Source organism: Pipistrellus kuhlii, unplaced genomic scaffold, assembly GCF_014108245.1.
Source record: "Pipistrellus kuhlii isolate mPipKuh1 unplaced genomic scaffold, mPipKuh1.p scaffold_m20_p_15, whole genome shotgun sequence".
NCBI classification, from domain to species: Eukaryota; Metazoa; Chordata; class Mammalia; order Chiroptera; family Vespertilionidae; genus Pipistrellus; species Pipistrellus kuhlii.
In genome coordinates this window covers 26,367,899-26,390,055 of record NW_023425460.1, presented here as the reverse complement: position 1 = coordinate 26,390,055, position 22,157 = coordinate 26,367,899, and the positions used below count along the sequence as shown (strand labels likewise).

At 35.0% G+C, this 22,157-nt stretch overlaps 1 protein-coding gene and 1 non-coding gene across 8 annotated transcripts in view; both read right to left on the bottom strand.

The window, feature by feature from the left end:
- Window positions 1-631: 631 nt before the first annotated feature.
- TNKS2 (tankyrase 2) overlaps window positions 632-22,157 on the bottom strand; it is a 56,024-nt gene continuing 34,498 nt past the window's right edge. For 2 of the 7 annotated variants that reach the window (XM_036438545.2, XM_036438546.2), the window contains exons 17-27: window positions 21,731-21,840; window positions 20,872-21,060; window positions 18,726-18,978; window positions 17,936-18,018; window positions 16,814-16,934; window positions 13,594-13,691; window positions 12,679-12,753; window positions 8,918-9,023; window positions 6,913-7,099; window positions 4,542-4,698; window positions 632-3,060 (exon numbers count right to left, since the gene is read on the bottom strand). In XM_036438545.2, the coding sequence (XP_036294438.1) occupies window positions 2,998-3,060; window positions 4,542-4,698; window positions 6,913-7,099; window positions 8,918-9,023; window positions 12,679-12,753; window positions 13,594-13,691; window positions 16,814-16,934; window positions 17,936-18,018; window positions 18,726-18,978; window positions 20,872-21,060; window positions 21,731-21,840 (1,442 nt within the window). In that variant the 3' untranslated portion in view covers window positions 632-2,997. Of the gene's footprint in view, window positions 3,061-4,541; window positions 4,699-5,914; window positions 6,046-6,912; window positions 7,100-8,917; window positions 9,024-12,678; window positions 12,754-13,593; window positions 13,692-15,976; window positions 16,182-16,813; window positions 16,935-17,935; window positions 18,019-18,725; window positions 18,979-20,871; window positions 21,061-21,730; window positions 21,841-22,157 lie in introns of those variants that run through there. The other 5 variants (XR_004988084.2, XM_036438547.2, XM_036438548.2 and 2 more) reach the window with 5 other exon arrangements.
- On the bottom strand, window positions 6,379-6,481 carry LOC118719655. Its single transcript, XR_004988217.1, has one exon. It is a non-coding gene; the product is annotated as a U6 spliceosomal RNA (small nuclear RNA).

Here is a 22,157-nt window from a genome sequence, read left to right as displayed (position 1 = left end):
ATGGGAATGTATGCTTAGGAACCAGCCAGCAAACACTTTAATACTGTCCTAACTGAAGCAGGAAGATCAAGCTGCTGAAATATATTTAAAGCTGTGATTTATGAGTTATTTGTGCTATTATTCTTACTATGAAAAGCAGAGAATTGCACACACACGTGGACATTCAGCATACCGAAATCTAAAATACATTTACTATGCTTTCTTTCAAGAGTAATACCCTGTTTCCCCGAAAATAAGACAGTGTCTTATATTAATTTTTTCTCCCAAAGTTGCGCTAGGTCTTATTTTCAGGGGATGTCATATCTTTCCATGTGCTGGGTCTTATTATCAGAGGATGTCTTATTTTCGGGGAAACACGGTAAATACCACTAAGTTCAAGATTTGAAAACTTATAAAGGTTTTTTTTTTTTTATATATAATACAGAGAATAAAAATATACTCTTTATAAGAAGAAAGATTTCTAAGTAATGAGCTTTAAGGTTTGCAAAAGTAGCGTTGGGTAGACTGTCTAAAAGCATATTATAGCTACTTTCAATCTTAAAGTAGCTGAGATGATATGGTCCAAACCTTCAATATTTCAATCTTTAAACTGCATTTTTTTTTTATCACTATTAGACTCAGAAATACAATGTTTTCCTGCAATTGTGGTTTATTATAATCTTATTCCATTTTCTCAAAGTCCATTCAATGCACTTATACTACTTCAGTAATTACCATGCTGCCTGGAAAAACAAGTGAACAGTTTATTAAGAATTAAATGAGGGTATGGAATGTGATACAGTACAAGTAAGACACTCTAGATGGATATAAAGTACTACTCACATAAAAAGTTAAATCTCACTTCAAAAAAATCCACAAAGGAAAAAACAATTCCATCATTATAAAGTAAGATATTTCATGCAAAAACTCCAAACAAATCCCCTAACCCCTCCCCAACCCCCCTCCAAGCTCCCAACAAACAAAAAGCTATCTGAAAATATCACCATGCTAACATATTAACCACAATATAAACATTTATAGAAAAGCAACACACTAATTAAGCAATGGATTAGATGAAACAACACAAGCTGTAATATTGTAAACTCATAGACCATAATAATTTTACATGATAAGCGATTCCAGATTCACTCATAGGGTGAGGATTATGGGGTAAATAATGAGAGATAAGGTATGTAAATATAAACTCCATCAATTCATCTTATTATCTTCTAATTATAAAACATGGAAGCTTCCAGAATCTGAAAAATTATATAAAACTTGGCATACTTCATTTGAGTTCCAAGAAATGACGTTAGGATCATGTTTGCAATTATTAGAAAGCTGCATAAAACCAGTTAAAGAATAGGATTAACCTCAAATGATAATCACAACTTACATGGCATTTTCACAACTTACATGGCATTTTATGGGGTAGCGTTCCCTCTACAGCTGCCAAATAACTCACATGATACAAACTCCAGATATGCATTTACTCTGATTAACAATCAAGGCAAAAAACCACCATGATTTTCTAGCACTTTATGTACAAGTTACTGTAAAGGACCAATTAATTAGAAACTGAATAAAATGTAAAACAAAGGTAAATTGGAGAATGGGAACATCCTCATTTACAAAGACTTAAGTGGGTAAAGCGCTTGCCTTGACTTATGAGGAAGCTAGTCAACAAATAAGACTGCCAAGCAGTAACTTGCGTCTCTGTACCAAGATGCCTTAGCATTTCTCATGGAAAAGATAGTTTACATTAGAAAATAGGAATGGCATTTTAAGGGACAGCATATCTTCATCTAGGTGAAATGTCATGATGAGGTGGCCCAGAGCAGAAAGCACCCTTCTCACTGGACCTGCCCATTCAGGCCAGGAGAGAACTGGGACACCTACACTTCATGTTCTGGGTGGAGCTTACCTATTGTGTACAGATTGGGTATAAGTAGAAGAGTAAGGCCAAGGAAAAAGAACAGGAAAAAAATACTTAGGACAAAAAAACCACCCACTCCCATTTGCATTTTTTTCCTGCTTATCTTTACAATGATTAGAACATATTGAAAAATTATTCAAGATTATCCTTCCTACCTCTGAAATTTAACTTCCTACTTATATTCCATGAAAAGAACACCATAATTGTTCAGTGGCAGGACATAACCTTTCTAAAAAATAAAAATAAAAGCATTTGCTCTAATTTTCACAGAATGACGTGAAAAATTTTCCAACATGAAACCTAGAGTTTACGCTAGTAAAGAAGCATCTTTAATATTCAGGAGAGCTCTTTGGAATGTATCTTATACATATAAAGGTAGCACAAATTAAATCCTCAGAGAGTTCATGAAATAGGCTCTTAAATGGGAAAGACTTCTAGAGAGATAAATGCTTCCATTAGCAAATTAAATGTGATAAATCTTTCCCAACTGACAAAGTCTCTGCTGACAACTCAACATAGCCTCTGAAATCAAATGTAAGGACCAATCATGATTATGCAGGAAGAAGTGCAGATGAGCGGTACACATGAAAAAAATCTGTAACCACTGCAATTCTGAAACAGTAGATTTATATTACAAAGCAATGTAAATAAATATCGGGCTAGTACAAAAGCTCTTATTTACAGTTTTACAAATGAAATTGTATTCAGTGTAAATGTTGTGTTTTAAAGAACACAGTACTGGATTAGTAAAATGAGTTCTGTTGAGGGATTACAGTTTCTGTTAGAATCAATGCATAATGTATAAAAGATTCAAGTTAACTGTTTATAATTCAGTACAGACAAACCCAGTTTTAACCTGGAATGGCATCTGTTAAAGTGCTGAAAAACAGGAAATATTTAGAAAACACTGTACATTATTAAAGCTTTATCAAGTCAGAATGTTAAAACTTCTTTCACATTTTTTATCCTTTTGCCACAGGCTTGTCGAACATGATGATTTTTCTCAGCAAAGGAGTAAAAATTAAGAGGCCACCAGCTGTTTCGATGATTTTAGGTTCAGTGGAATTAGTTTCCTTAAATAATTATCCATCAACCATACCTTCAGGCCTCACAATCTGGTAAGTAATTAAATATTCAGGATAAGCCTAAAAGAGAAAGATTAATTTAAATATTGGTAAACAAAACAAAACAAAAATATATATTTTTAAAGAGACTTACCATAAGGATTCTAAGCTTCAGGGAAGAAGTTCTAACTTAGTACTGTGGATCAGATTCATGTGAGAGCATTTTCTCAAAACACCCCTTCCTTGATTACTATCCCATAGATTCTTCAGGTCTGGAAGGAGTGCTAAGTATGTGTTTGTCTGTTCTTAATGACCTAGATCAGTGGTCGGCAAACTCATTAGTGAACAGAGCCAAATATCAACAGTACAACAATTAAAATTTCTTTTGAGAGCCACATTTTTTAAACTTAAACTTCTTCTAACGCCACTTTTTCAAAATAAACTTGCCCAGGCCATGGTATTTTGTGGAAGAGCCACACTCAAGGGGCCATAGAGCCGCATGTGGCTCATGAGCCGCAGTTAGCCGACCACGGACCTAGATGGTTCTAATACACATCCCCAATTCTAGAGATGCTTTTGACCAGATCTGTGTCACTAAGAGCAAGAGGGAATTACACATTTCTTTGCTATATGCAGATTAACTATGAAATATAGAATTCTACTTAACTGTATTTTAGAAAAGGTGAAAAAAAAAATCCAGTATAACTGGAAAAATCTGAATAAGGCCTGAAGATTAGATAGATTTTATATCAATGGTATTTTCCTGATTTTGACAATTTTAAGAGAATCTCCTTGTTTTTAGGAAATACACTTGCAGTACAGATTTAAGGGTAAAAACATTATGCCTATGTTCCCAAGGGTAAAGGAACTGTCCTCTTAAGTAGGTCAGAAAAAAAAAAGTATAGCCCTAACCGGTTTGACTCAGTGGGTCACAGGTTCGATTCTGGTCAAGGGCATGTACCTTGGTTGCGGGCACATCACTAGTGAGAGGTGTGGAGGTAGCTGATAGATGTTTCTCTCTCATTGATGTCTCTCTCTCTCTCTCCCTCTCCCTTCCTCTCTTTAAAAATCAATGAAATATATTTAAAAAGAAAAAGAAAAAAAAAAAATAAACACCTACTCAGGAGGGAGAGACTGATAAAGAAGAGAGAATATTAAAATGTCAACATCTGGGCCCTGCCCAGTGTGACTCAGTTGGTTGGGTATTGTCCCAGAGGTTGAGGGTTTGATTCCTAATCAGGGCTCAATCCCTGGTGGAGGGGAGAGTGTGCAGGAGGCAGCTAATGATGTATCGCTCTCACATAGATTTCTCCCTCTCCCTTCCTTTCTCTAAAAATCAATTTTAAAAAAATCTTTAAAAAAATGAACATTTGAAAAATCTGGGGAAAGAAAATTCTATAACTTTTCTGTAAGTCTGAAATTATTTAAAAAATAAAATAAAATAAAATAAATTAAAAAGAAACCCATTTCTCAAGACAATATACCTTGTTGAGATTAGTAAGAAGAGGTTAAAGTATGGCTCTAAAGTATTTCTGAAGATGAAGAAATAAAAATTGAGTTACCTGTTCTCCTCTGTAAATAACATATTCAGCTAACGCTAGGCCATTTACACTGGGTCGACCGGTGACTGAGTGATGTCCTGGAGGAGAATGTGCCATTTTCATTGCACTGAACTGCAGGAACGATTTCCCCAAGGTTACCCGGCAGAAAAGCAGCTGCCTGTAGTGGGAAAAGGAAAAGATCTTAATGAATACAAAGTAGCATATGTGCTCACTATCTAAGCTTTTTAATACTCTTATACATAAACATTTATGATTGTTTTTATCACTTCGCTCTAAATGAACTTTATAAGAATGTCTTCTACTATTCTCATTAATGAAAGAATTTTTCACTTAAATTATAAAACCTGAAAATGTAATAACTATAGATATCCAGACTAAGCCTTCCTGCTTCAGCAAAAGCACAAACCATAGCCCAAGTGGGAAGGAGGAAGAGGTTGAAGGGGCTTCCATGAAGTGGCTTGTAAAGAACATTTTTCCAATTAAGTCCAGTAAATTCTACATTCAAAATATATTTACAATCTATTCTCTTCTCTTAAATGTTCACCTGGACTATAACAATGGCCTCTGAATTAGTCTTTCTGTTTCTACTCTAATTCATGTCTAAATTATTTTCCATCCAAGCAACCAGTGATTTAGGAAAGATACAACAAAAACCAAAAAACATAAATCAGATCACATCACTTTTCTGCTTAAACCTTTTTAGAGGCTGCTCACTGTCCTTACGTGAAAATCCAAATTTCTTACAATGGACCAAATTCTCTATTCTTAATGTGTTCTCCATGACCCAGACACATTTTCTTCTTTCATATAGTTTAACTTTCTTCCCCCACAGCCATGATACATAATATGCTCTTTACTCTACCAGTAATTCTACCCCTCTTCAAATGGCTAACATTCATTTTGCAGGTTTCAGGTGAAATGTTACTTCCTCAACTAGGTCTTCCCTACAAGAAGTTTAAGTAAGTTACTATCCCACTCCCCTCAGGCATATATGATTGGCTTTCTTTAGTTCCAAAGAACCATCTCTGGTTTCTGATTTTGGTGGACAGTTGATGATTCTATTCTCCAAAGAGATATAGTCTATACTTGCTATTTAGCCTTCAGACAAAAAAAGTAAAAATAGCAGTGTTCAATTTATAGAATCTCAAGAAATTATAAGCCTTCTAACCAGTCCAATTTATGATATAAAACAGAAATGGGTGAGAAGTCATACCCAGGAGGGCTGACTTCAGACACCTACACAAAGTCTAAATTTAGGGGGAGAACAACAAGAACTAAACAAAACAGTCCCCTCTCTCTATGACTATAGTTCACCTTTGCAATCTCTCAAAATCAACTGGGAAGCCTTTAAAATCCCAGTGCCCAGATCATACCCCAGTCCAATTAAATGAGACTCTCTGAAGGTGGGACACAGGCATTCATTTTTAAAGCTTCCTGGGTGATTCCAATGTGCTGCTAAGACCGAGAATTACTGCTCTAGGTTGTTGGTTTTTTTCTTCTAGATCTGTAATCAGAAGCATCAGGAAACTTGGGAGAATTCAAGTTCTAGGACCCCACCCCAGAACTATAAAATCAGCAACTCAGAAGATAGGGCCTGTGAATCTGCATTTCATTAACCTTCTAGGTAATTCTGAAGCTTGCTAATGTTTGATAACTACTGCTCTAGGTCTTTATAAGCAGTGCCCTAACTGCAGAATAAATCTCAATGTTTGATCTTGATTTTTCAAATGGTCAAAAATTATTTACCTATCAGGAGTTTATCAATTATAGCCAAGTTATTCGAATGCTTTTAAGAACTGAGTTAGACCAGAATAACTACTTTGTACTTTCCCCTCCTTTTTCTTATTTACACTTCATGAATTTGCATGCCATCCTTACACAGGGGCTACGCTAGTCTTCTCTGATTCCAATTTCAGTATATATGCTGCTGAAGCGAGCACACAAAGTAGTTATTTAATAATAATGTGCTTTCTATAGGATTGATGTGTTTTATTATAACTTTTCAAGTAGTAATATTATAAATTGAAGATTATGAGCATATCATAATGGAAGAGAGACTTCATTATGCATTGCCATGAAATAATTAGGCTTGGCAAGTAGTACCATTTAGCATGTGAATACTAGAATTTTTAGAGTTCATAGTCCCACAATATTCAAGAGCCACAATAAAATCTCTTTCATGCCCAATGATATGTTCTTCTCCATATTCTTTAAAACACCAAATGTACTAATAATTAAATGAGTTAAACAGATCAAGTGCTTAGAACTGTGATTGGCCCATAAAGTTCACCTACACTTGCACCCCAAAATTTTCAATATGGAACCAGTTCTAATCTGATTCTTATAAAAATGAGAACAAGTGATCTCTTACCTGTGGCAAATGTAACAAGATCTGTCTTTGTGAACTGGACACCCAGTACCTCCTCCAATTCCATATACATACTGATTGCTTTTAGAAGAGTTTTCAGCAAAATAAATCCCAGCTCCGAACATGCCACCTATGTAGGCATGTCTTTCATCAAAGCCTTTATGGATAATTGCATTCACAAAGGGAGAGCCTAAAACACATACAGATGAATAATAATTTTATCTTAAAAGAAAAAGATCAAAAACTAAAGCTTCTTAGAAGTTAAACTCTTAAATATACATACACAACTACAATATAGCAAAATCATAAAACAAGGACAAGTTAACTGTCTGCCGATTCACTACTTTAGAATAATTATTTTAGAGGAATTACAAGTCAATCAATGTTCTAACAGGGTGGAAGTAGTTGATCTGGTAAAATCAAGACATACATATTCAACTAGAATAACAAACAGATCACTTGAAATATAAATGCTAGAGTTATCAAATTCCAGACCCTAAATCTATGCAAATCAGAACCAATAATTTTATAATTCACCTCATATAGCAAAGATGAGTTCATTAGGTCTTAGAATGACACCCATGTCTATGTACGTTTTTTAGATATCAAAAGTAACCAAAGTGATCTTTTTAATGTCCATTCTCTTCTTTATACCTTGTTTTTCCTATATTTCCAATGCTCTGCCTTTCACCACCAAAGCTGCTTTAACAGATTCCATCTGCAAAAGAGGTGTGCCTTCATTCCCTGCACATTGACTTCTTTCTCCTTCTTCCTTGCACGTGTGCAAAGACAGGAGCTTAGCCAAAGGGGAGGAACTGAGCATGGGAACTGGGCCAGGGAGTGAAGTCAGGATGGGAGCTGGGAAAAGCCAATATAAAATAGCTAACTGATTCATCAACATCAGTGTCCCTTTCATTAAGGGATAGAAAAATACAATGAATTCCACTTTACAGAAACACCGAAGAACAGAATCACTTATTTGGGATATGAATAACTAAAACCATTTATTAAGTCAATACGTAAATATTTTGCTCTGTGCCAAGATATTATCATGATGATTTTTAGGTTTTGGAATGAGAAATACCATTTAGATATTATACACCATTTTAAAGTGCTATAGACATTCTTCCAGAGATCATCAAATTTAAATGGTGTGCTTTATAGAACCTGGCAGGTCTCTAGAAATTTTCTGCAATCAAGGCCAAATGAAGGAAAAGAATGAAGCTACTATATAGGGTAATGTGCTTGAAGATTTGCTAAATATTGCAATTTCTCAGAATGATCATAAAAGAAAATATTATATAAAGAAAAAAAGGCCCTAGCTGGTTTGGCTCAGTGTATCGGCCTGCAGACTCAAGGGTCCTGGATTCGATTCCAGTCAAAGGCACGTGCCCCGGTTGGGAGCTCAGCCCCGGGAGGGAGCATGCAGGAGGCAGCCAATCAATGACTCCCTTTCATCATCAATGTTTCTATCTCTTGCTTCCTCTCCAAAATCAATTAAAAATAAATAAATATATATATAGAAAAAGAAACTAGGACTTAAAAAAAGGGAAAATATGAATTGTTAACATTCCCATTTCTGTATTTTTCCCATTATGGCAATCTTATTTATATAAGCTATCCATTGGAAAATATACAAATTCAAAAGAGGTTGAAAATACGAATATAGCCCAGCCTGCATGACTCAGTAGTTGAGCGTCAACCTATGAACTAGGAGGTCTGGTTTGAATCCGGTCAGGCTCAATCTCCAGTGGGGTTGTGAAGGAGGCAGCTAATCAATAATTCTCTCATCACTGATGTTTCTATCTCTCTCCCCCTCCTCTCTGGTATTAATGAAAAACAAACACAAAACAACAACAACAAAAGAAAAAAATGAATATAAATATAAAATTTACAGAAATAATCTTTTAAAATGACAAGACTATATAGATTCATTACTATCTCATACTTAACAAAAAGCTATTCTAATGTGGGGAATGGAGGTAAGGTTGGAGGAGAGCAATCTTACCATGAAATAGCATTCTTTCATTTGCATGGTTGTGGTTTTCTTCGGAAACTTCTTTTCTCCTGTGAGTATACCTTTCCCATAGTTTCTTGTTACAAACTTTCTGAATCTATAAAAAAGGAACCAGAAAAGAACATCTTTAGCTCATAATAATTACTTACTTTCTTGCTTATCTTAATCAGAAATGGGCCACATAGCCAAAAGAGGCAAGACTTTTCTCTAAAATGTGAACTATGTTATTTTAATTAATTAAAAATGGAAATATAGATACAATTTGGAACCTGAAAACTTCAAAAGGAAAAAAGCTATATAGGCCAATAATACCATTAATTGATTAATATACTTTCATTCTCATAATTTACAATTATTACTAAATATCTCCAACTCAGATTTTTCTGTATATAAGTATTAAAAAGATAATATTTTTTCCCGTTTTACCTGTTTTTAATTAAAATATTTTACATAGCACACACCAATAAACATTCTTAAAATACACACACACATATCCTCTATTATTCCTTCTATCTTTTCCTGGCCCTCCAATTCCTAATATTTTTGTCTGGAGAAGAGTTTGAGATGAATGCTAGCCTCATTTGGAGTATTTACAAGGTCAAATTTCACAATCCTCGAGCTGTTTCTCAGCTATAGCCCCTGCTGGTCTTAGAGCACATCTGGAAGCTGGTTTTAGTTCTGAATCAAAATAAGTCAATATACCGCCACAAACAAAATCGAGAAACACAACAGGCACAAGGGAATCTTATTTAGGTTAAAAAAAAAAAAAAAAAAAAAAAGTAACACAATTAAAAGTCTTACCATTGGAAAAAAAAGTTTCATTACATATTGCATTAAAATATATTATAGAGGAAAAAACAGCTTTCTCAAATTCAACTACTAGCATACCTCAGAGATATGGTAGATTCATTTCCAGACCATCACAATAAAGCAAGTATCACAAAAAAGAGAGTTGTTACATTTTTGGTGGAGGGTCTGGCCTTCAACTTGCAAAATTTGTGAAGCTCAATAAAGTAAAGTGCAATAAAGCGAGATGTGCCTGCATTTTGGATATCAAACCTATGTTCTCTCTCCTGCCCTTACCTTTAACAACTGCTTATTACTGTTTGCAGACAAAGTACACTTGACTGAAAATTTGCTTGTAATAGGCATAATTATTTGTTGTATTAAAAATTATTATATGTGGCCAAAATCGGTTTGGCTCAGTGGTAGAACGTCGGTCTGCGGACTGAAAGGTCCCAGGTTTGATTCTGGTCAGGGGCATGTACATTGGTTGTGGGCACATCCCCAGTAGGGGGTGTGCAGGAGGCAGCTGGTTGATGTTTCTCTCTCATCGATATTTCTAGCTATCTCTCTCCCTTCCTCTCTGTAAAAAATAAATAAATAAATAAATAAATAAAAAAAAAAACAATAAAATATATATTAAAAAATTATTATGTGTCCATGAATGGAAATACCAAGATGTCATTCTTATGTCATCTTATATAATAATAATAAAAGCCTAATATGTTAAGTGACTAACTGTTTGACCAGTTGCTATGATGCACACTGACCACCAGGAGGTAGATGCTCTGACCAGTAGGTTAGCGTGTTGCTAGGGTCCGGCTGATCAGGACTGGGTAAGATGAGTCGGATACGCCCTGGGGCCCTCCCGCGGTCCCACTGGCTGGCCTGCACCCTCTCGACTCCGTGACCTCTTGGGGGATGTCATAGAGCTAGTTTCGGCCCAATCCCTGCAGGCCAGGCCGAGGGACCCCACTGGTGCACAAATCCATTCACTAGGCCTCTAGTACTATGATAAAAACTAACAAAAAACCTTAGTCCCAACCCTGGCCAGTCCTGGGTTTGATTCCAGACAAGGGCACATGTCATACCTTGGTTGCAGGCAACCAATCGATGTGCCTACTTCTCTCTGTCTCTCCCCCGCCCTTCCACTCTCTAAAAATCCATGGGAAAAAAATATTCTCAATTGAGGATTAACAAAAAATAAATAAAAAAAAATAAAGGAATACACAGAAATATGATCCTTTACTTGAATAATGCATTTGTTTTATTTTTTTAATATATTTTATTGATTTTTTTACAGAGAGGAAGGGAGAGAGATAGAGAGCTAGAAACATCGATGAGAGAGAAACATCAACCAGCTGCCTCTTGCACACCCCCTATCGAGGATGTGCCCGCAACCAATGTACATGCCCTTGACCGGAATCGAACCCGGGACCTTTCAGTCTGTAGACCGACGCTCTACCACTGAGCCAAACCAGCTTCGGCTGTTTTAAATAATCTAATTTCTAATGGTATGAGCACAGCAACCTCAAATGTATAGTTTTAGTATTCACTAACTCTAAAATACAGCATCTAATATTATACTCACAATATAGTATATACCGTATTTTTCGGACCATAAGACGCACTTTTTTCCCCCCAGAAGTGGGGGGAAAAAGTCCCTGCGTCTTATGGTCCAAATATAGCCTACACATATACTTTAAAAAAAAAGTTTTTTTACTTGCCCGGCTCTGTGTGGTCTCTGTGTGCTTGCCCGGCTCTAAAATGGTTCTAAATGCTGCTGTTTACTTTACAGGTTTGATTACATGTGTTGATGACTGTGATGTTGGGTTTTAATGCACATAAAATATTTTAGGACACTATTTGTTTCAGAATCTTTTTTTCTTCATTTCCCTTCTCTAAAAACTGGTGCGTCTTATGGTCTGGAGCGTCTTATGGTCCGAAAAATACGGTATTTGTGAAACAGTAATACAACAACCGAAAGATAAAGCTCACCCTTGAGTTTAAAATCTAGATATTTGCTACATTTTAATTCTAGCCATCTTCAATTTATAATAGTTAGGAATACTAGTTTATCAATGTAAAAAAAAAAGAATATATCAATGTAATTATTACAAATCATTATGCATCTCAAGTAGAATGTACACTTTTTGCTTGCTATAGTTAAAGAAAAACAGCAAAGTTGGAAAAGGTCTCGAGAAGAGTCAATGGTATCAACAAGGAGACAGGACTTTTGTTAGAATGACTTAAAAACATTTTTGAAAGACTATTTTTGGAAAAGATGAAGGTATTGAGGAAGTACTATTAAAATTATAAAAAAGTGAGCCGAAACCGGTTTGGCTCAGTGGATAGAGTGTCGGCCGGCAGACTGAAAGGTACCGGGTTCGATTCCGTTCTAGGGCATGTACCTTGGTTGCAGGCACATCCCCAGTGGGGGGTGTGCAGAAGGCAGCTGGTCGATGTTTCTCTCTCATCGACGTTTCTAACTCTCTATTCCTCTCTGTGTAAAATCAATAAAATATATTTTAAAAAATAATAAAATTATAAGAAAGTGATATATATGCTGACTCACAGAAACCTGGAGTAGCCAGTTAGGACAAATAAAAAAAAGATGACATAACTACAAAGATGAAGTCCTTTTATGAGCCACAAAAAAAATTCATCTTTATTACCAGAGTACCTTAATAATTTATATAAAGTCCTAATTCTACAGGACTTATCATTACCCCAAGATAAAGCATAATCGCTAAACTTGAATATTTCAATAAGCACTGAATTACCGATCATAAAAACGGTACAGGATTTTCAGAATCTTAACCTTTCTAAGGGTATATTATTTCCCAAAATATTCCCTGTGCAATGTCACAGACTTATTAGGCTGGATAGATCATTATATTCTTATGAAAATTATAGTTTTAGGCTTTGAAAACTATGGTCTCAGCAAACTATTTTTACTAACTTATTACCTTGAGAATATTGTATCTGTTGAAGATTCCACCTGCATGACCTCCATCTCTGTGCTCTCGGACTGTACTTTGCATCTGATGGAAAAGAACATTTCAACTATTTAGTTATTATGTCTTTTCTGATTTGGGGAACATGGTTCTTGACTTATATGACTCTATTTTTTGAATATAAAATGGATTTTTAATATTTTTATGGTTTAAGAAATATGAGTTCTATAAGTTCACAAGTACTATTTTCTAGTGATAGCTGTTAGCTAGTACAACCAATCTGAAAATGTATTTATAGGTGAAAACTATATAATGCAAACTAAAAGAAGAAAAAACAACTAGAAATACAGGGAGCTAAACATACAAAGCTAACTAACCACTTGACATACTAAAATAAAAAGATTTTATTTGTTCCCATTTGTTTTACCCTAATAAAGAAAAATTTGTATTTTATCAAGAATTGGAATTTCTTGGGTTTTAGAACTAAATCTCACTCAATTTTGTATCTTTGTGCTCAACTCACACATATATAGGATACATGTTCTTCAAAGTGTAAAGCACTATTAAAAGGTCTCAGTGGATCATGAGTTTTGTAGAAAGAAATTGGAAGAAAAATTTTCTGGGTGTGTCCTCCACTATTCTGGGTCCTGTCTGAGATACTGGGCTTTGCAATTGCCTTCCCAAAGGGAGGTGACATTAGCATCTTTCAAATGACAGCAACCTCTTCTCGAATGGAATTCCGCATTAATTGTAGTGTTGAACTGGAATTAAGTTATTGGAATTAATCTTAAATGCTGATTTTGAAAGTTTTCCAGGTAGAAAAGAGTTAGGGACAATTAAAATACTTACGACATTTTCAAATGTATATGGAAATTTCCAGGAAACTTAGTTACTAAACCAACATTTATTTAAGATATATGAACATACCTCTTCCTCCACAGACTGAAACTCTTTATCTTCGGGAGACAGATCTATGAGAATTGTTCCACTTCCAGAAGTGTTCAGAGTTAAGTATGGATTAAGACCTATCAAATGAAATTTGAAGGCAAAATTTATTTGCAAAAAATCTCCCCCCAACCAACCAAACAAAAAACATCAACCAAAAATAACCTGATTTTATATGCTTACTACAAAAAAAAAAAAAAAAAAAAAAAAAAAGTTTTAGATTTCCCCATTTTCCCCATTAATGCCCTTTTTGTACGTCCCTCACTAACCCCCACATGGGCCTGGTTGCCACATGCAGAACATTACACTGAATTTAAACTACTCATTTGACCTGGCAGGTCATAAGGGTTTTGTGGGAATAGTTCAGAAAACCTTTCTATTATTTTTTTAAAAACATATTTTAGTGATTTTACAGTGATTTTTACAGAGAATGAGAGATAGAAACATTGATGAGGGAGAAACATCCATCAGCTGCCTCCTGCACATGTCCTACTGGAGATGTGCCTGCAATCAAGGTACATGCCCTTAACTGAAATTGAACCTGGGACCCTTGAGTCCGCAGGCCCAAACTCTGTCCACTGAGCAAACCGGTCAGGGCCTTTCTATTCTTCATTGCCTATTCTTAATGAGTTTGTCTTCCTTAAATTATCTCCTTTATTAAATGTGCAGCACTTAATCCCTTTATTTTTTGTAATTATGAGGAAGAATTATGACAGAAGCTTAAATGACCACGTAATTTTAAATCATCCTAAAATAGGAACTCCATAAAATTTACTATTGACTGACACTTATTGTGACCCATTCCACCAGTAGATTCTTTAATTCAATGCAGTGAATTTTTCTTATTTCCGGAATATCAATGGTCAAGATAACCACATAAATTTTTCTAACTTTACTCTCACAAAACTTTAAATGGAATCTTAAACAGAATTTTCCCATTTCTTTGGTATATTTAAAACAATTCTCCTTTAATATCTACAAGGAGATCTCCAAAGCTCTGCTGTTTTTCCAGGTATGGATCAAGTTCTTTACTGTTGGGTCATGGCGGGTGGTTTGCCTCTGGAGGTTAAGAGCACTATTCGAATTCTGAGTTCTGGTCTGAATAACTGGATTACCACCAACATACTGCACTCTTAAGAAGATTTATAAGCATGTCTGAATTACAAGGTCTCTAGGAAGTTCAGAGGTGAATAGGTTACAGCAGAAACATTTAAGTCTGATAAATGCTTGAATAAGGGATCTTTGGACCTCCCTGAAAAAAGTTTATCAGTGTTGAAATATAAGGACAGATAATTTATTGACTTGCTGCACTGAATAACAGCTAATAAAGCTTTTATGTCAAGGACCAGAGGTGGCATGGAGGTAACATATATTGTACTTGCCACTTGAAGGCAGTATCTGTTTCTATCATGGTTTCCTGAGCTTTTCAACAGTCTTAATAACTGTGTGCCACACACTATAATGTATTTAATGTACAAACTCTGCCTGCTTTCCTTTTTAACCCACCTCTTTCCATCACACTTGCTACCTTATAAGTTGGTTTTACTGTAGTAGAGTCAGGATGGTAGTCCACAACTGAGAGTTCAGTTTCTTATTGGCTCCTAATCACTCACCTGCCTATAGGCCTGGTTGCCCTTAACTGGCCTGATCACCCCTCACTACCTCTGCGTGCCAGCTTGATTACCCTTACTGCCCCCAACTGCCCCCTCTTCCAGCCTGGTCACCCCTCACAGCCCTCCTGCTGGCCTGGTTGCCCCATGCAACCTGCTGTTCAATGGTTTGATAGTCCCTCACTAACTCCCCTGCTGGCCTGGTTGCCTTATGCAGCCTGCTTGTTCAGTCATCTGGTCATCCCTCACTAACTCCCACGTGGGCCTGGTTGCTACACGCAGCCTGCTTTGTTCAGTAGTCTGGTTGTCCCTCACTAACCCCCCCTGCCAGCCTTGTTATAGGCAGCCATCTTGTGAGGGTGTGATGGTCAATTTGCATATTACCTATTTATTATATAGGATTCCAGGGAGCCATGGGTTTTCCCTTCTCTTTTTTTAAAAAAAATTATTTTATTGATTTTTTACAGAAAGGAAGGGAGAGGGAAAGAGAGTTAGAAACATCGATGAGAGGGAAACATCCATCACTTGCCTTCTGCACACCCCCTACTGGGGATGTGCCTACAACCAAGGTAATGCCCTTGACTGGAATCGAACCTGGGACCCTTGAGTCCGCAGGATGCTCTATCTACTGAGCCAAACCGGCTAGGGCCCTTCCTCTTTATCTTATAAAATTTTTGTCATCTATACTGTAAATATTCAAGAATATCTTTAAACATTTTGCCCTATACCCTACCACGTAAGTAGGATGCATTTACCTTTATTTGATCCTATTTCAGACTTCTAGTATACAGCATTCCTTAGCTTGTGTTACCTAAATTTTTAGAGGTAATCTTTTTCCTTCTTTAAGAGCTAGACCCTCTCTGGTAGGTATACATTCTTTCCTGAAAATTTTCTTTTTTGTTAATGGAGGATTATTTTCAACCCTAGTAGTAGAGCCCGGACTTCAATTTTAGGATGCTTCTGACCCTAGGGTAAATAATTTCCTCAATTTAACAATGAACTTAAGATGCGATTTCTGAAACTTAATTCACCTTTTATACTCAAAACCTGGTAATAGGAAAGGTTAACATCTGTTGAACAAATGCAATTTGCTTATTCCTCAAGCATCAACATCCAGGAGAAATAAAAATATTCAACTTTGTTTTATTAAATTTCCTCAGTTGCAAAATTGTTTCCCTGTATTTTCACTGCAAGTGTTTAGAATTTAACTATTTATTACAAAAAAAAAAAAATTACAAACTCTTTTATGGGCATTCCTGAACACTTGATCATTACCTATTACTATAAGATTTGAGATATCCAAATTTCAGATCTTTTAGAATCAAAACTTTGGAGCTAGAATAACTTCAGAAATAACAGCGTTATAACAATTCCTAAATTTCTCAATGGCCCAGAAGTTTTCTTAGGTTTGCAGAGTAAATAGCAGCAACTCAGGAAGCTTAGTAGTAGCAGAATTAAGACTTGATTCCAGGTTTCCTGGAGCTCTTCCTATTAAATGGACCCATAGATTTTAAAATTATCATTTAGTAAGTTGAGGACTGTCTTTATGGAAACTGTTAAACTGATGATAGCAATGATTTAACATGACATACCTTGTTGTCCAGAGATAAATCTCTCAACTCCTTTAATTAATTTGTGTCTATGTCCATAAGCATTGATTCCAATCTCCTTCAGTTCCTTGTGCCCCATCTCAACTAATACATCCAAAGTGATCTTGCAAAAGAGAATAAAATATTTAGAAGACTTACTCATTTGGTGGACATTCATGTATTGGTGATCTCACAGTGTACTAGATTCATATATTTACTTCACATTAATTTTTGAACAGCTTAGGAATGAAAATAAATCAGCTATTTTGTTAAACTGAAACAAAAATGAAAAGCTGCAGCTAATTAGCTAATTAGTAATTTAATTATACAAAGTTGAGTCATGAACTACCAAAAATATCACTATCATTTAGCATAAGAACCTAAGAACAAAGCAGCAAAACAAAAAATGTACTTTCAAATTAACCATATTTAGGTATACTATTATATCTTTTCCACCATCCTTCTACATCCAAGCCATTTATACAATGCTTTTCATTGTTCCTCCATGCTCCAGACTGTGCTTCTGCATCACTGTTCAAGTCCATAGTAACTGTTATGTTCTGAATAAAAAAATCTGTAATTATATTCTGACAGAGTACTATAAATTGGAGCTAATCTAGAAAAGACTGGATATATAAATGGTATATCTATAAGGTATCTAAAAAAAAAAATTTGTACACACAGTTTGAAAGGCAGTGTTTATTGAAATACATTTCATTTTTAAAATTGAGCTATCCGCTAGCTGTTATTATGTGTATACACTTTTTTGGAACACTCTGAATATAGAGGCTAGTGAAGAGTGAGGCTTACAGTAGGTAGTTACTGATAAAACAGAACAAAAATGGCTCAAGGGTTAACTTATTTTTGGTTGAATAAGCTAAACTTTGCATTAAAAAAAGTTATTTTACTATTACTACAGGAGAATAAATTTTATGTGCTAATAAACTGAACAGAAATTCTAAGATCAAACCAAATTAGAAGAGTAATTGATTTCTAGTCTCTTAAAAAAAAAAAAAATAATGCCCTCCCTATGCTCCAAAAAAGTAGAGCATTTCAAATGTGCCCTACTTTTTTCTTGAGGTTCCATAAAACACCAAAACAAGCAAAAACAGTTAACCAACTCACCTGTTCTCGCTCAAATATATCCATTAGGTGTTCAAGCCCAAGAATTCTTACAAATTGAGTTATGCTAAAATCGACTCCTGGAACTGAAAAATAAAAAAATTCAGAACAAAAAAATTTCACACATCAGAATATATACCAACATTATAATGAAGTTTTTATGATATTACAACATACATAAAGAAGTTAAAAATAAAGCAAAATGTGAATAGCCAGTTGGGTTATAATATTGAAGAAAAAGTTAAAAATTACAAAGAACGCTGTAAGAGTTCTAAGTTCCCACAGAGCTGAAACTACTGTTATATGCAAATTTTATCTCCATTAAAGAAGCTTCCCTGTCTTTGAGCATGTAAGCTACTTCACAAAAATATTTTCACAATGTTACATAAGGTGAGCTAAATTTTGACAGGTAAAGGGTAAAGAGAACAGCTTTTAGAGACTGCAGATATGTGTGTCTCTTTTTATCTTTTTAAAATTGGGTATTTGACATGGAATAAAAAGTATTCCATAAATCTGTATTCAAGAGGTAAATTAAGGCATAAATACTCAACCAAAAGGACTTCTAAACTTTTCAGAAAGCATATTTACTTCTAAAGAGTAAGTTAACAGCATCAAGTCTCAACTTGAAAGGAGAAAATGTCATTAGAAATTATAATAATGCTAAAACTTTCACACTATGTTAATCTGATACTAAGAATTATATTTAAAGTTAAGAAAAAAGACTTTTTAGCATTCCAAATACCAAATATGTGCCTACAATGTAAGTTATAAAGTTATTTTCATAAAATCTCACCCTCTTTTTTCTCCAAACTGGAAGCACCCTCTGTTCCACTGGAACTAACCACTGAAGACAGTTCAGAAAAGCTCCCAGATAAGTTATCGAGACTGCTGGCCGCAGAAAGACTTGATGGGCTGGATGGACCCGAAGACAGCGCATCTGCAGTGGCTCCAGGACTCCTCATGCCATTGAGCACTTGAGGTTTATAACATGAAGGCAGAGCAGAAGGGGGCATGGCTGCTGTCAGGAGAGCACTGACATCATCTGCCTAGGTTACATGCCAGAGAGATGAAATCTGTTAAAATTCTACTATAACTAGAAGAATGCACTTTAAAATGACAAAACCATTGTAAATATGCTCTAGAAGTGCTTTTCAATAATAAAAAAAAAAGATTATTTTAAAAAGTGAAGCAAATAAGTGATATTCAGCTATATTGTTACTCAATATAAAACATAATTCTTCCAAGACACAAAATCAAAACTGTTAAATGTGGCAGAGCATTAAAAAAAATTATAATTTTGATACAATGAAAAATACCAATTTAAAAAGGTAAAAGCTTGTAACACTTGCAATTACTCTGAAAGAAGTAATTTAACCTACATGAAACTTTAGCAAACATCATGATCATTTGTTTCTTAAAAAATATTCAATGATATTTGTTCCTCAAAATTGAACCTTTTGGGGGGGTTAACAAAGATAATTATTTTAGTCAAATTTGCTAGAATTGAAAAAAATTCCCAAATTTTCTGGTAGGTTAATTTAATTAGTGACATATAACTTTCTTTCATAATACTCAATTAGGACACTAAGTAATTAACATTCATCAAGAAGTAAACCAATACTTATTTTCATGGTTAGTGATTTATATTAATTACCCAATCCTTATCCTTTTGTTTCTCCATGGGACTCATAGTTTATTTATTTATCCCCCCCCCCATTCATCAGATTTTTTATTCATTTGATTTTTATATTCACTTATTGATAGATACATATTTGTTGTCACTTTGTTGTTTATAAGGGACTCATAGTTTGCATGTAACATTTAAAAATAATATTAGCACCATTTATTTTTGGGTGCTTTTTGTGCACCTGGTACATGCCAAGGACTTTAAGTACATTAATTCTCATTTTAACCAAATATATTATATCCCCATTTATAGATGAGGTAACTGGGGCTTAGAGGTTAGGCAACTTGCACGACTGTACAACTAAAAGTGGTTCAGGTGGAATTCTAAGGCAGTCTGTTCAGCTCTAAAGCCCACACATGTTCTCTAGAGCACTTTGTTTCATTGTCAACTAACTATATTTGGTGGACTGATAAATGAGTGGACTAAAGAAGTAAAGTTCACTTTTAAGGAAGTTTGGAATGGGAAAGACATTTCCCTGGGGGGGGGGAGAGTTGCAAATATGGTTGGGCTGTCAATCTGAGAAAAATCTACTTAACCTCTAATGTATTTAAACTAAATTAGCTTTTCAACGAAACTTGTAACAATGGAATCTCTCTCAGTGAAAGCAGTCGGCAGAAGAGACTTCTCTTCCTACCTCAAGAATTTCTTTTCCTTCCCCTCACTGCTCTGATCAATTTCCCCAGTGGTGGAAACAAGACAGGTACCTGTGTTACAGTGGCCAAAGCAGAGGCAGAGAGAGACTATTATGGAGACTCCTGAGGTCCCTCAGGAGAGGAAGAAAAGACTTCCATAGGAAACTAGAGAAAGAAGATTGTTTCATGAACAGTGCTGGTGGGGAAGAAATATGAACTTCGGGATGAAGTGGTGTGGGAGGGAATCTACTAGAAGCAGGTTTTGTGGCTGCACCTGAGGGCATTGCTCCCAGCTGGAGAAATTCCTCAAGGCCCATGGCCTGTATTACCCTGCACCTGTATGCCCTGCCAGTATTCAATGGGAGCTTGTGCCATTTTGTTTCCCAACTAATGTAAGTAGTTATACTTATTCTTCTTTTTTCCATTTCCCTAAGTACTTAAAACATAATAATTAATAATTTTATTATTTAGTTATTATATTTTAATACAAAAAAGCTCTATATTTAAATTGGGCTAAAAAACAGATTTTACACATTCACCATGAAGAAGTTTTATATATACCAAGTGAATTTTAAAAAGTGAGAAAAGCACTGAGATTTTTCAAAGAGCCCATCACTTACTGAAACTAAATCTAAAGGTGTTTGTCCTTCCTGATTTTTAAGAGTAGGATCAGCTCCATGGGCCAACAATAAAGCACAAAGCTGTGTTCGTCCCTTTTGGGCTGCTTCATGCAAAGGTGTGAAAGCCCATTTGTCCGTGGCATTGACACATGCATTATACTTTATTAGTAAAGCTGCTACATCTACATGCTGTAAAAGAAAATATTCCTGTTACAGTCTGAAATTTTATTACACTTTAGTTCCTAAAAAGAAATTAGTCCTATACCTACTTATCCATGTATTCATACTTAGTTTAGAAGTGAAAAACTATTTCTCCCCAACATCATAATTTATGGGTAGTTAATTAAAAATTATAGTAGATATTTAAATTACTTGAGAAATTATCTAGAAAACACGAAGAATTTGACAAAGAAGTGAACTAACTAGTATGACTCTAATAATTTCTCAATTATTCAGATGTTATAACTGCTGAATAACAATTTATATAAATAAGCAGCCTTCTTTGATTATCCAAATTATACTACCGGAAATGGATAATACTGGTAGCAATATTTAGAGCTATAAATAAAGTCAGGTATAATGCATCTGAACTACATATTCCTATGAATCCCAATGAGTTAGGCACCAACAAACAAATCAACATCTTAGTGAAAATAAAAGATCGCTGGGGTTAGAAAATGAATGACAAATGTGCTGTACATCTCACAGAATTGAAACTTGAAAGTTATTTAACCTCGTTAGCCCTCATATTTACTTCTCTATAAAATGAGAAAGTCAAGCTAAATTCCCATTGAACTGTAATACTGATTTTCACTTTGAAAATCTCAAACACTTTTAAAGGTAACATGGAAGAACTTACCCCGTAAGATGCTGCATTATGTAAAGGAATAAGTCCTCCCTTGTCTTGGGCATTCACATCAGCTCCATGTTGCAACAAATACTCTGCAACTTCTAAATTATTATAGCCAGCTGAATTAGAAAAAAAGTAAAATTACTTTTAATTGTTAATATAAAAACAGTTATATATAATTATAGAAATATGAAATTCCCCATTGGAGTCTATTAATAAATTTATCTTATGAAAAAAAATCTGCCCACTGGCCTCAAGTTAGAAGCTCTCAGGGATGATACTATTCATTTCAGAAAATCTGATTGATTTGATTGTTATCATTTAAAACCTTCTTCCCCAAAGCCCTAACCGGTTTGGCTCAGTGAATAGAGAGTTAGTCTGCGGACTCAAGGGTCCCAGGTTCGATTCAGGTCAAGGGCATGTACCTTGGTTGTGG